This window comes from Dermacentor andersoni, chromosome 11, assembly GCF_023375885.2.
Source record: "Dermacentor andersoni chromosome 11, qqDerAnde1_hic_scaffold, whole genome shotgun sequence".
Lineage (NCBI taxonomy): Eukaryota > Metazoa > Arthropoda > Arachnida > Ixodida > Ixodidae > Dermacentor > Dermacentor andersoni.
Window position 1 is genome coordinate 118,303,432 of NC_092824.1, and position 13,644 is coordinate 118,317,075.

A 13,644-nucleotide genomic window follows, 5' to 3' on the forward strand; every position below is an offset into this window, starting at 1 on the left:
TGTTTGGGCTGCTTCGGTGCAGGACGTCCTCCCGAACTTTGCTATATTGAGTCTCTTGTTTACTTATTTAGGAACAAAGGCAATCTGCCATATTAACAGATGTCATTAGCCATAAGCAGCTAGCAGCGTCTAAACATCGGGTGTGCATTTCTCGCATCGTGCATACGAGCGGCGTCTAGAACATTCAGTTCATCTGCACAAATGCATTTAGAACAAGGAGCTATAATACGAGGGATTAATCAACGAAATAAAGCGAGAGAATAAATCATTGAGAAATCAATTGCAAACAAAAGCTTAATAAGGCGTAATTGCTTTTTTTCCCTATTTCGGCCATGATTAGTGGTGGAATATCAACTTCGCGCAGTTTGCGCGTCGTTTTATTTACTCTAATTTTTCCACTCGAATCGGCCGCTTCATTCGTTCGAGCAATGTCTTCGTCCGCTCCCGAATTTCTTTAAGTGGAACTTAATCTGCCCCCTTCAGCGGCGGAAAATCACCCCGATTTGAGGGCCTGTGTTTTTCTGTCGTCAATATATTTCCTTTTTATCTCTCTTTCTATGCCGAGAAAAAAAAGATCTATCATCATTTTTGGAAGTATTATAATCAGTGGTTTATGTTTTGATTTTCTCCTCGTGAATAATGTTAACATTTCGTTTCCTTGACGTCCTGTGGTGTTACTCTAGTAGGTGCATTTCGGCAGTAGGCCTAAGTAATTATTCACGAACTTGCTTATTTGTGAACTCGCTGAAACGCTACTTGCCTCGTGTGACTGCGCTCTGTTTTTCGACACCTTCCGCGGTGTCCCAGTGGATATATGGCGTCTCGGGTTTGACTCCATCCGCCTTTCGATGGGGGGGGGGGGGGGGGGGGGGGGGCGACAGGCAAGACCGCTCATGTTAAAGAACACGTTAATCAACACCGGGTGGTCAAAATAATCCGGAGTTTGCCGCTATGACGTGCATCATCATCGGAGTGTCGCTTTTGGTACGTCAACCTCAGAAGTGAGTCGATGCTGTTTTGTCAAAGAAGTGATCGGTTCAGTTATAATTTGCACCTACATGACAAATCCACTTAACCAATACTCTCTTCTACGAAAAAGAAAACAGGAAATCATAAAGGCAGAAATTTACCGGAAGAAACCATTGCGCATGCACGGCGCTGGTTACGGCAATCTTTATCGTATGAAATGTCCGTTTCATTTGCTGCAGTGAAGCCCGTCAAGCGTTTTCTTTGTTTATAAAACAACCAACACTGAAGAAGAAATGATGTACCGCTCAAGTCGATTCTCTCGGAAGCTATTCTTCGGAATGAATTACGTGGCGGTGGAGATTCCATCGAGACCACATGTACAGTGCGTTGAGCATAAGGTTAAAGCAAAGCCACTGAGTAACTGCCGGGCAAGACATGCTATATCTTTTCTCTTTACTTTTGCGTAATTTTTCATAAATTTTTGATTAGCTGGAGTGCTAGTGCGCTGCTCGCTCTGTTTGCTTCCGAATATTCAGCAGAATATATCGAGTCGCAACATCCAACTTAATCACCAATTCGCTTAACCATTCACTGCTCCTAAAAAAAAACAGCAATTTATTGCCGGGATCTGTAGCAGAACGTCACTGCCTTTCGCAGATCTCCATCCTGCGACTGGCCCGCTCCTTTCACGGCAATGAAGCCCGTCAAGCAGTTTGTGGGTGAAATCATGAAGGCAGATCATGAAATGATCTGCCGCTCGAGAGAGTTCCTGGGGAAAAATCAGGCTGCAGCCGAGTTGAGCGCAAAAGTTAATGCGACCGCGAGCCCCGCTCCATTTGCCGGAAATGCAGATATTGCTTGACACAGTCTTCTTGGCTATTGTGTCGTGAGACGAGGACAATTCCTTTGTGGACTCCGGTTCTGTAGCGTCTCTCTCATTCTCTTCTCTTATGCTGTCTGTGTGCGAGAAGCCGGCGCAGCTGCACGAGAGATTCACGCAGCTCTATCAACGTTCGCCCTTCGCCAGTCTCAGCCGAAATGTTTTCCTGCATGAGCGTCGATGATCGGTTGGTATTAAAAGGAATATATACGTACGTACGTGCGTATGATGTTGCCTCTAAATGTTGCGAATTTTCATTCTCTTTTTGTTTTGTTTTTCCCTATTCGTCAGTACTTCAATATCTCCATCTCATCCACCAGCTTAGTTCAACATAATCAAAAAAAAAAAAAATTGTTTACTCAAGCGGACAGACACCGGTCGCAATTAAGGACGAGGTGTTATTTACGTATGGGCATGGCCTGTGTCATAAGTGTAGCTATGCTTCATTTGTTCTCATCTTGCACTTTTGTTCGACATATAACAACTTCTGGCACACAGTTTATATTCTGAGGTTCTACGTGGCAGAACCACGATATGAAGCACGCCGTTGTGGAGGACTCCGGATAAGTTTTGCCCTCCTTGGGTAACCTGCACCCGAAGCACGGTACACGGGTGTTTCTGCGTTCGCCCCCATCAAAATGCAGCCGCCGCGGTCGGGATTTGATCCCGCGACCTTGTGCTTAGTAGCGTAACGCCGTAGCCGCTAAGCAACCACGGCGGGTTAGCACCGAGTAAATCCATGCCATAACTGCAGGCTGGACAGCAATGCCAAAGGGGACATGACGAAAACTCGGCTCAACCTTTCTGTAAACTAAAGTCTGTCTGCGCTTTCGCAGCCAGGTTAAATTAGGTTAAACCACCCGTCTGAGCACGAATGCACTTTTTGTATCGTGATTTATACGCGCTAATTGCGCATAGCTGAACCAGTAACCGTAGAAGCATAGCACGTACATTATAGCTTTTCCACATCGTGCGCGCACAGGTGGCATCTGTCACTGGCTACGACGGTGACGGCAGTGCCGTAGCGTCGTGCTAGAATGTGTTGAGTTCAGGAGAGCACGTGAGCTGTCTATTATCGGCATTCTTCGCAGAACCTTCACCGGCGAGCTCCGTATTCCGCTTTTTCGGGCCTAATATATTCGACGGGAATGGGTTCGCTCTGTGGACCTCCAGTTCGATCGCAGTGGACTCTCGCGAGGCATGTACGCGTATACCGGCCCGTAACGCCAGCGGTGCAGCGCGATCGCCACTGCCGCTCACACGCAGCGGTGCACAACAACAGCAACCCGCTGGCTCATTGTTTTCCCGGGCTGGATTCATGTCGCCGGGAGCGGACTGGCGACAGGTGAGAGGTAGCGGCCACCTGCGTTCTTCTTTTCTCTGCTCCTCTTTCCCTCTCTCGTTCGACGCGTCGCGCGCGCTCGCGCGCACGCGAGAGTTGCACCGGTCGTTGGAGGCTGCAACAGTGGCAGCCGCGTCGCTTCTTCGCTCTCCCGTTTTAGAGAAACAAGAAACGAATATCACAACGGCCGGGCGGGAGGCTCAGCTGTGTTCTTTTCCCGCCCAGCAGCAGCGAGCAGTCAACACAAGCGGCGAGCGCATCGGCACTTTTCTTTCCCCCTCGCCAGAGGCGTGCACTTAGTTTCCCAGCCGAAAGAATCGGCGCCGTTCTTTCTTTACAGTGGCGCAGGCGAGCGGCAGAAAACAACGCCTTCGCGAAACGAGCGCTGTGTCGCGTCGCTGGGTCATGCCTGCTCTGAGTGCTGCTCCGCGAGGCCCGAAGAAACAAAAGTTCTTGCGCGTCATCGCGCCATTCGTGGATGCAAAGAGCGTGCTCCCGAGCGACTACCCGAGCTTCGAGAAACCAGTGTAACTACTGAGAAGTGTCTGACGCCGAGTCGGATGCCACGAACAAGCTTTCGAGTTCGCCACTGAAGCCACGTGTGCTGGTAGCATAACTCGGTGCTTTTCACCGGACGCACTTCGCGTCGTCATCGCTGCCGCGGGCCGCGGTCGAGACGCTGGCTTTTGCCCCTGAAAAGTGGGGCGGAAGTAAGGACTGTTTGCATCCGTACGTCCTCGCCGGTTTTGCTTTCTCATCTTTTTGACATCATCATCGCAGTAACCGTACCAGTGGCTCGGCCTACGGATATTGCCTCATCTACCACTTTTGTTGAGTCACCGCGACATTCAATACCACGTCGGAAGTCTCACCTGAACGTCGGGCTCTGGCTTTCGAAGGTGACGTATGGTGACGCGGCAAATATGCAGAGGGCGCTGCGGAGTGCAATTTGTTGAGCGTACGCGCCACGCCAACCGCTTCATTTTTTTCGCCAACGTCACCGCCGTCGTGACCCTTTTTCCGTCTGGCAAAAGATAGAAACGGGTTCCAGTGATCCCGTGAAGGGCCCTCTTTTCATTGTTACCGTCGCCACATCGTCAGCGTTCTGCTGTTTATGCAAGCTCGGCGCTGCGTTAGTGAGCTGTCAAACTTGGAAAGGATACTTCGAAGCCCGCAAGCTTCTGTCTCGGTGAGCGCCGGTGCGGCAGCGTTAATCGTGCAGATAACTACCGGCTTTCCTGCTCTCCCCCTTATCTGCCACGCACTTTCTACCAAAGCGGCAGCGTGCGCTCCAGAAAGCGCAGCGCCCTGCGCTCCGATCCGCCGCCTCTCTTTCCCCCGTGCTGCACGCTTCCCCTTCGGAGTCTGAGTGCGGCGCTCAAGCCCTTCGACTTCGCCGACCGCGGCGGCTCGCTGGGCCGGAGCGCGCCGTGTTGTGTGACACATCGGCGCTCCCTCCTCCCGTCCTCCTCTTCCTCTTCCTCTGCGTGCTCTCTCCTCGGACCACTGATGCACCCGGGAGTAGTGGCGCGTCCCAGACGCGGTTCAGTCGGCGTAGAGCGCACTCCTCCCATATAGGCTGCGAAGAACAACGCTTTCGGTCACGTCGCCGTTGTGCCTTCCTGGAGTGAAGTTTTGTTTTGCTCTTGTGTGGTGTGGTGCTTTTTTTTTCTCGTGACCTTCGTTATTCAAGTATAGGGAAAGAAAAAAAAAAGTGCTACGAGTGAGCGCGTTCGTCTGCGTGCAGCACGTCGCGTTAGAGTGCGTGCGGACAAAACGTCTGTCTGTGAAGTGCTCGTGTTTTAGTCGTCGGACTATCTGTCTCCTGTGAGTTTCCTTTGGTTCTCTCTCTCTCTCCCCCACCCTGCAACTTTCTTTTATTCTACATATCTCCCTATTCGTCCCGGGCTGATTAGCGAGAAAAAAAATTCCGCATCCATGATTCCTGCTTGCTTTATCCTGCGTGCAAATTCTTGCAGTATTTTTTCTACCTCGTTGCTGATTTGACTATCTCAAGCTGCCGTTAGGTTTATTTTCAAATCTCGCGGCACGCTCATTACCAATGGGCTGCTCCTTGATGGAGCGCTGACAGGGTTATACGGGGTACAACACCGCAGCCACGACCCTTGCTGGCTTCACCGTTGTTTCTGCAACGTGTTCCCCAAGTCGGCATTTTGTCTTCGACGGCGCAGCTTGACAAACGGGGAACGTACGTGCTGACACTTTCGCCTGGTTTCGCATTTCTCTTATATTCTCTTGCTCTTGTTGCCTGTTCGGCTTACTCTCCGTGTGCGCTCTCCGTGGCCTTTATTATCGCCTCGTGTTTACGCATAGAGAGATCGCGGATTGTCCTTTCCTATCATCATCACCTTCGTCCCTTGGAGGCTCGCTCGATACGGTATCTATTCCTTTTGTTTTCGCGAGGCAGGAACTAAACGTATCTGCCTTAATCTCACGCCCTCTCGTAAGTAGGTATAAGCTTGAAACTGCATCGGCTAGTCTTCTGGAACGAGAAGTTCACATGTGGAGCCTCTGTGTCGTGAATCAGCGGAGCAAGGGTGATCTGTGCTACTTTCTGTAGACATATATAATTTCGTACTCGTTGATTGCGAGCGAATTCTTAAGACCACCTCTAATTCTGACGACCACGACAAGAAATGTCGGAAAGAGGGCTTGGTTTCCGGAAACTCTTCCGCCGCCCTTCTTAGGCAGTCTTCTTTTGAAAGCTTCCAAAGTGCTACGTTTTTAAGTATTGTGTCGATCGCTAGAGAGTGCCGACATAGCTCGCAGGCCAGGTTGAACCGCTTGTACGAGCTTGATAAGATCATCCGTTGCTCTTTCGCAGGCGCTCTTAAAAGAGCTCTCGGTGCATGTATGTTCGAAAGGTCGGACCCATTTTTTTTTTTCTAGTATCCTTCACAGCAAGCCTTTTCTGCCTCCACTGACGCATTCGACATCAAAACGTAGAAAACGTATTCTTCGCAAGACTGGGGATATGGCCTGTTTTTTGCTGGGCACGATCGTTTCATTTCGGTTGTCCGTGGACCAAATGTTTTTAGTGTGCCCTTAGGCATAAAGTTGGACAACCTTGCTGAAAGTTTTGGTGGTGTCGCACAAGGTGAGTACCTACTTTTTGCTTCTAGGTCGTGAAAGGTGTCCTGGATTGGAAATGAATAACTTCAACGAATCCCGGATGCTGTATTCGTATTTCTGTAGCTTGCTTCGAAAGGAGTCGATGCATGCCATGCAGCTTGCCTGCTAAACGATTTCGCTGTAGCGTGAGCTCTTATGTAACCACGTTTGAGAACATTGCTTAGCGTCTAGTGAGTTCCTGTCAGGTTTCCAACACATAATTGTCTTGCACTTAAAGGAATCATCACTACATTGTCGGATATGTGACTGTTGTCTTCTTTCGGCGAGCCTTATTTTGTGGTCAGTGGTTGAGATTATACATTTCTATCGGCACTTTGCACCCTGAGAGTCTCCTAGTTCTTGTCGAATCGCAGCCTGGCTTGAAGGCTAATGGTGCGTCCACTGGCTTGTTCGCCCTATCATTGGATAGCGTGGTCACATGCGACGTAGGCTGACCTTCTTTGGAGGGGAAGCAGCTGACTGCAAGTTTCCTTTAACGCCGTTTGCCAGACAAGATCAACGACTTGCCGTTCCCTGCGCTATAAGCGGTGATAAATCCATTGACGTTTTCTGGAACTTTCCTGCTGTGACAGCTTATTCCTGCTCGCTTCCGAATTGGGACTCCAAGCCATTTTCACCTGCTTCGTCGTGTCGCTTTACTAGCGAACCCCTCGTGCTTGCCTGGGCGAACGTGATTGGCTGCGGCTTTTTTCGCCTGTTCGCTTTGACGTCGGCGAAATTGCCGGTGCAACGGTTCCGTCAACACACAGCCAGCGTGTGCCGCTACGGCTGTTTCTCTGTGCGACGCCGTGCTCGAACGTACCAAAGTCCGCGGCTGTACGCTCATCCGTTACGTGCTCTAAGCGCGGCTGCTTGGCTTTCTCGCTGGCGACGAGGCATCGTTGACACAGGGGATCAACGCACCCTCGCCGCCGCCGCAGCCCCGCTGGGCGCGCCGGCCTCGCCCACATCTTGGAAGCGCTTCAACGGCTGCCGCGTTACGCGCCAACCGTGGCTCGCTGGCCCTATAGCATAGTTTCACGCACGTGCCGTTAATGCCTTGTTGGCTTCGGCAACAAAGCGTGGTAAACTTTATCCTCTTTTGCCTTGATTTAGGAGAGAAGCAACAAGGGACAGCCGGCAATCGCGAATTCTTCGTGGGGGTGAGGCTTCTGAGCAGGGAGGATAGTCAACGCTGTCCGCTCACGTTTCTTTCGACGCTTGCTTCGTGCCTCTTTGTGTTTTCTTTTATGTTGCTCGTTGACCTAATTGCCTCCGCTCGTTGTATCTCGCTTGCCGTGCACTTGAGTGCGCTACGCCGTCTTGCAGCTGCTGCGTTTCGCTACGTAGTGTCTCGCGAAAAGCCGAGTTGGTGGTCGTTTGTTGACATCGCGCTCTATGAATCTCCCTTCCCTTCACCGTAGTCCGTTTATCTGCTCCGGATGCTCGTATAACACTTCCTTCGCTCAGCCGCCACGGCCGGAGGCGTTGTTGTTGGGATCGTGGTTTCTGCAGCGGTGGTTCTCCTGTTCGGCTGTCCGGCACCCCGCGCCTCGTCTTGTTTGCTTCTTCTACATGGTACATGCAGTCTGTCCATTGACTCTCTTGGTTCTTTCTCGATGACGTAGTTTTCTTTTTATTGCGAAAACATTACGCAGCCCCGGGTTCTTTTGCTTGATACCCTGGTTCTCTCTTTGCAGGCTGACTGGTATCACACTGTGCGGAGTGTCACAACAAACTTCACTTGTCTACGCTCATCTCAGACGCGTAGAGCGACGAAGACGCGCTTTATACTGGAGTGATCTCGCTTCGCCCGTCGCCTTTGGCTTGAAATCGAAGAGAGCGTCTTTCGCGCGGAGAAGAAAGTACTGTATTTTTTTTTATTATCCGCCGGGATTGCAGACGTTCAAAGAATATGACTTAGTTGTGAAACTCATCCTGAAGTAGTTATTGACGGAGTGCTGGAACTACCGCCGGTTGGACCGGTCTTTCTAAGAAGTGTATCGAGAGCTCTCTAATGCAAGTCTGGTGAAATCTGTGCGAATTCTAGGGCCACCACGTCGACTGCCGCTTGAGCCGTAGCCTGTCGGTATGCATTAGGAATCGCGTGCCCGACGCTGTTCCGTTGTTACATTGTTTTAGTTGTGGAACGAAACTAAGTTTCCCTCACTGCAATCCGCTTGCTTGCGAGAGCGTAATTGATAGAAGACAGACGTTCCGCGGCGCTTACCAGAAACAGCAAGGGGGAAATAGCGGGAGAAGAACGAAGTCGGCTCACAATTGACTCCGAGATGTTCTGCTGGTTGTCGACGTCCTCCCGTTCGCTTCTTCCTCTCAACGGCGTGAAGGACTCGTCGAGTTCGTTGTCGGTTTGCTCTCGCCAGCACGGCGCGCCGTCATCTTGCACCGCCAGCGTGTCATCATCTTGCGTAGTTGATCAACTACGAGTGCCTCGTCGTCTGTCGTCCGCGTGCCTCTGCGTCGAAGACCTCCTGCGCCGAGCTTCGCTCCGTGGTCGTCGTGCAGTGTTTCTCCTTCCGTGCCCGTCCCGGTTCTGAGAAGTGCGCGCGTATTACCCCGTCAAAAGCGGAACAAAGAGAAGAGGATAAGCGGATACAGCGGAAGTGGACGATGCTGCGGCCGCCGGAAGTGCGCTTCGAGCCGGATCCGTACGAGCCCCCCGCTCCCCCGCCCGGGGCCGAACGCGAGGGCGCCTGCAAGCCGGCCAACACGAGGCGGACGGCGCCGACGCCGTTGTTCCTCAACGTCCCTGGTCAGGCTTCGGCTCCTAGACGACGCCACTCATGGATATGCGGGTGAGCGACGGAGGCACCTCTCCCTTCCACGTCCTTGTACCCTTTGCCCAACTTTTTGCGATATTTTTTGTTACATTTGCGCGAATTAGTTGCTTCCGTCCGGTCTAGGGAAGGGCTTCGCGTCGAAGAGTAAGTTTCGCGTGCGGTCTCCGTGCATCGCTTGGTCCCCATATTTCGCTCCTCTCCGGGAGTCTGAGTGGATTAAGCCATTTGGTATTCTGTACAAAGGGCCCGGCCAACTAACGCGGAAGCTTATCTTCCCCGCTTACCGAAATTATCATTTCTTTCTTAAGGTCTGGATGCCATCTATAGAAAGCTTTTGCAGACTCTTTGTTTAGTCTGCATGAGGACGCGTAATCTAAATCACTGCTTCGACTCCGTGTAGCCTATGTGTTGCAAAAAACAGACATCTACTGGGAGACAGTCAATAATGGCCTGCGGACTGTCTGGAAAAACTGAAGTGTGAATATGAACATATTTTGATTGGGGTGAGTTGGCGCACTGCCTTTATGCACGTGTGCAATGTCAAACACTCCTCTACGATCGCTTTACTTCCTAATCTAGTTAAATAGCTTTATAAGCACAAAGCCCGCTGGAATGTTGTGCAATATATGTACTATAAGCTCACTTCGATGCGTTCCTTTTTTATTTGTTTTTGCCTCTGGTATATGGCACCATGGTATATGACGCCACTAATCTTTCTCTTTAACTTGAGATTGAAGAAACGCGGGGCTTATGGGTGTGAACATGTCAAGCTTTGCCGACTGCAGTGCTGAGTGGACACAAACGTGCAGTGACTTCTCGTGTGCAAAAGTCTTTCCGCGGTTTGAGCATCTGGTGCGCATCCGTGGCGCGTCCACAATGGTTTAAAACTGCGGCACCGAGGAATCTAAACTAAAACGCTCTAGACCTGATAGGAATACAGCTGTTAATCTAAAGCAGAATAAAATTGATGGCTTCTGAAGTTTAACTGTTGTTCTAAAGCATGGCCTTGCTCATCTATCATACCTGGAGTAGCATGCCAAACTTCTCGCTAGGAGGACCTCTTCAGCTATTATTTAAGTTTGTCCCTATCTCTCTCTCTATTTTTTGGGAACTTCACGGCTCCTTTACCATTTCCCTTCGTTAAGCCTCTCGTGGGTGTGGCGTTACATACTTAAAAACCAAAACAACAGCCCTTATGCGACGGCATTAAAGATCCTTGCTCGCTTTGCAGCAGTGACAGCGATGAAACAGCCCGCAGCGCTCATGAGAAAACTGTGTGTTGGCCCTGAAAAATGAGCGAAAAAAAAGAAGAATGAACAATGCTTTTACGTAACACTTTATACATTTAGTTCGGCGCAAGATTATTACATTTGAAAGATACACATAAAAAGCGCCCAGCGTTAGCCTTTCAATCTTCTAATTCCCAGAGGTATTTTTGCGTATAGACGCGATAGCGCGGATTAAAGCAACTCCTGTGGCCACTACGAAAGACGATTGAATTCAGCTGAACATAGCCTTATCACCAGGTTGAAACTGTTTGCTCAATAGGTGTGGTGTCCATCTAGCTGCTCGCAACTGGCGGGGGATGGTTTAGACAAAGGCGTAGCGCTCCTTGACTGTGCGTCATTTCCGCAATTTCTGCGTAATTGAAGGCTTTTAGAGGCTGTCGAAAACAATGCTCGTACAAGCCGGCCGGACAAACTTTTGTCCGGTTTCATTATTGACGCACAATGAACTTGATGCAGGCCGACTGCGTCGCATTTCCTTCTTTTCGTTTTTTCAAACATCGTTTCCGCTACAGGGAAGAAAAACACACGTGCGTGTGTGAATAACAGGTTCAAAACACAAAATAAATGTAAAAGAATTAAGGGAAAAAAAGAAAGAAACTCCTCTCTTTTTGTACACCTGCATGTCATGTTCGCTTTTACAGCTCAAGCGCGTGGGCCGTGAAAATTAACGCGAATGTGCGTTCCTGAACGGCCTCGTTGCAATGTTAGTGCGAAAAATCTACTGCATTTCTCGTATAATTCATGAGGAACCTGATTTATGGTTCGAGTTTCCGGACTAACATTGTAACGAGGCCGTTCAGGAACCCACATTCGCGTTAATTTTCACAGCCCACGCGCTTGAGCTGTAAAACCGAACATGCCAAGCAAGTGTGCGAAAAGAGAGGTTAAAGGATGGGTTCTTTCTTTTAACACGACAGCGTTAGGGGCCCCGTGTCACGGGAAACCTTTTGTTGGCGTCGGTGTCGGCGGCATTGTCCGCGTGAGATAATCATCCCGAACTGCGCTTCCCGATCCACGGAGGCCCTCCGCGTGGCGCATAGGCTTTACTGAACTATTGGAATTTCTCAAAGTGAAATGTGTCGAAATATTCGTGAAGTACGACTTACACACAACCTGCAGACATGATAGTGTCGGATTGTAAATTGAATATGCGAGAAAACATAATTCTGTTACGTGGAAACACAAACCCTTTTTCCAGCTGCCGTTTGTAGAAGGGGCGCGCCCCGCTCGGTTCTTTGCAACACCAACCAGATGGCGCTCGCCTCCGCGCATCTGCGATGCACGCCATGGTGGCAGGGGGGGGGGGGGGGGGAGGGGACAAAAGAAGTATCAGAAAGCTCGCCTTCGTGTATGGCGATCGCTGCCAGCGTTTCAAGACAAACATTACAGTTACATAAGCAGCAGTTGCCGGAAGGTGTGAGACGCAGTCAGGGGTCTTCCAATGCCATCGCCTTCCACTCGCAAAGGCGAAGCTTAAGCGTCCTCCAAATTTTTCTTTCTTTCTTTACACGCTTCAACGAGTAATATATATATATATATATATATATAATAAGCGTATATCACAAAAGAATAAACACGACGTACGTTAAAACACGTTCTTTTTTACTGTCAAAGTGCCTCGCAAAGTGCCTTGAGCGGCCAGTCGCTCGGCAATATTGCGTGCATTTGCAGGCTTCTTTCGCGCTCGGAAAAACACTTTTATGTAGCAAGTATTGAGCAGCAGAAAGGTATATGGAAAGTTCTTCATGTCGCTCTACAATTTTCTCATTGACACTTTTCGTTTAACTATAATATTTTTGAAGTTGATCAATTAATTAGGACCTATTAAATTCATATTAGTTCAAACTAAAAAAAATATTCTCAGCATCTACAAGCGATGGCAAACAAGATTACCTTGCTTCTGTCCAGCTACGTGGCATTCGCATATTGTTAAACTCTTGCTAACGTTAGCTGGGATACCCTGTATATCATATAGCTCTTACTGGGCTCCCAGAATTAGAAGCTTAATAGTATAATTGCTTGTTGCAGAAATTACTCATGGCACGCAAGCAGTCGTGTGATTGCCTAATTGAAGAATAGAGAGAGGCCGTTGCACAATAATTTGATCTAACCACTGCTTGATGTACCATCAGCGTAAATTTATAGCGAGCAGGAAGCAACTGTTCAGAACTCTTTTTACGCATAACACATGAAAGTGCGACGTGTAATCGCTGTGTAGCCGGTTTCTAAACGTGGAGTAGTGTCAAGTGTACGTTACGAAGTGTGGACTAAGCCACTTTTACAAACGTAGGTGAAGGCTATAGGAATATTTGCGTTTGAATTTATGCTGATATTACGCCCAGAACACAAAGCTTGCGGCGTGCCTGTTTCAGGGCTCTCCGTGTGTTGTCTTGTGCGAGGTTGTAAATTGATTTTCCTAAACCGTCCGCGATAAGTATTGGTTTATGGAATGACATCGCTTTCCAATTAGTATTCCACTCTCGTTATTACGTAATGTACGGACAAGTACTCAATATTTAAGTAAATGACAACTGTAATCTTCCGTCTGTAGAATAAACTGAAATGGGAACGACGGAGTGCCGTGATTCCATAGTTCCCGTAGCGGAGCAATCGTGTTTGCGTATTTTACCGCTGTCGTTGTGAAGACCCGAGCTTGCAGTCTGTCCTTTCTTTTGTCTTTTTTCCGCCTCCTTCCGCGTTGCGTATGACTCATGAATTGTGGTAGCCAGCAAGGATGCCATCAATTATCTAGCTCGAAGAGAATGCTGTTGTTTTTAACAGTGACGCGTTTGCGCTCAGATCCCGAAATATGCAAAGTGTAATGTAACTCTAAAGCTAAAGTTTGCCGTTCACAGAGCCCTTTTATCGCACACATTTTGCCGTTTGTAGTTTTTAACCGGTTCCTTCTAATCTGTAAAATCACTGTATCATCTTTTAGCTTACGACGTGGTTGCAAGTATCGTTGTCAACATATGCATTCAAGTTCAAGAGCACTCAATCAACTCTTGTCAACTCTTCATTGATTATTTTATTTCCGGACACTATCGAAGGGCATACCGTTGCCAAGTGAACTTTTCATTTCAATTTGGTTGGTATCTTTCTTCGGCCAAAAATCCGCATGCATGTACATCATCTGGCATCGACTGAAACAAGGTGACTTGAACGCCTGGCCTTATTACTTTATTACGTCATGTTAAACCTTGCTTGATTAACACTTGCGCAGAAGGTTTA

At 49.0% G+C, this 13,644-nt stretch overlaps 1 protein-coding gene across 2 annotated transcripts in view; it reads left to right on the forward strand.

The window, feature by feature from the left end:
- Nucleotides 1-4,586: 4,586 nt before the first annotated feature.
- Nucleotides 4,587-13,644, forward strand: part of dnc (phosphodiesterase dunce) — a 683,519-nt gene continuing 674,461 nt past the window's right edge. Inside the window, exons 1-2 of one of the 2 annotated variants that reach the window (XM_055075485.2) lie at nucleotides 4,587-5,018; nucleotides 8,024-9,139. In XM_055075485.2, the coding sequence (XP_054931460.1) occupies nucleotides 8,955-9,139 (185 nt within the window). In that variant the 5' untranslated portion in view covers nucleotides 4,587-5,018; nucleotides 8,024-8,954. Of the gene's footprint in view, nucleotides 5,019-5,265; nucleotides 9,140-13,644 lie in introns of those variants that run through there. The other variant, XM_050186081.3, reaches the window with a different exon arrangement.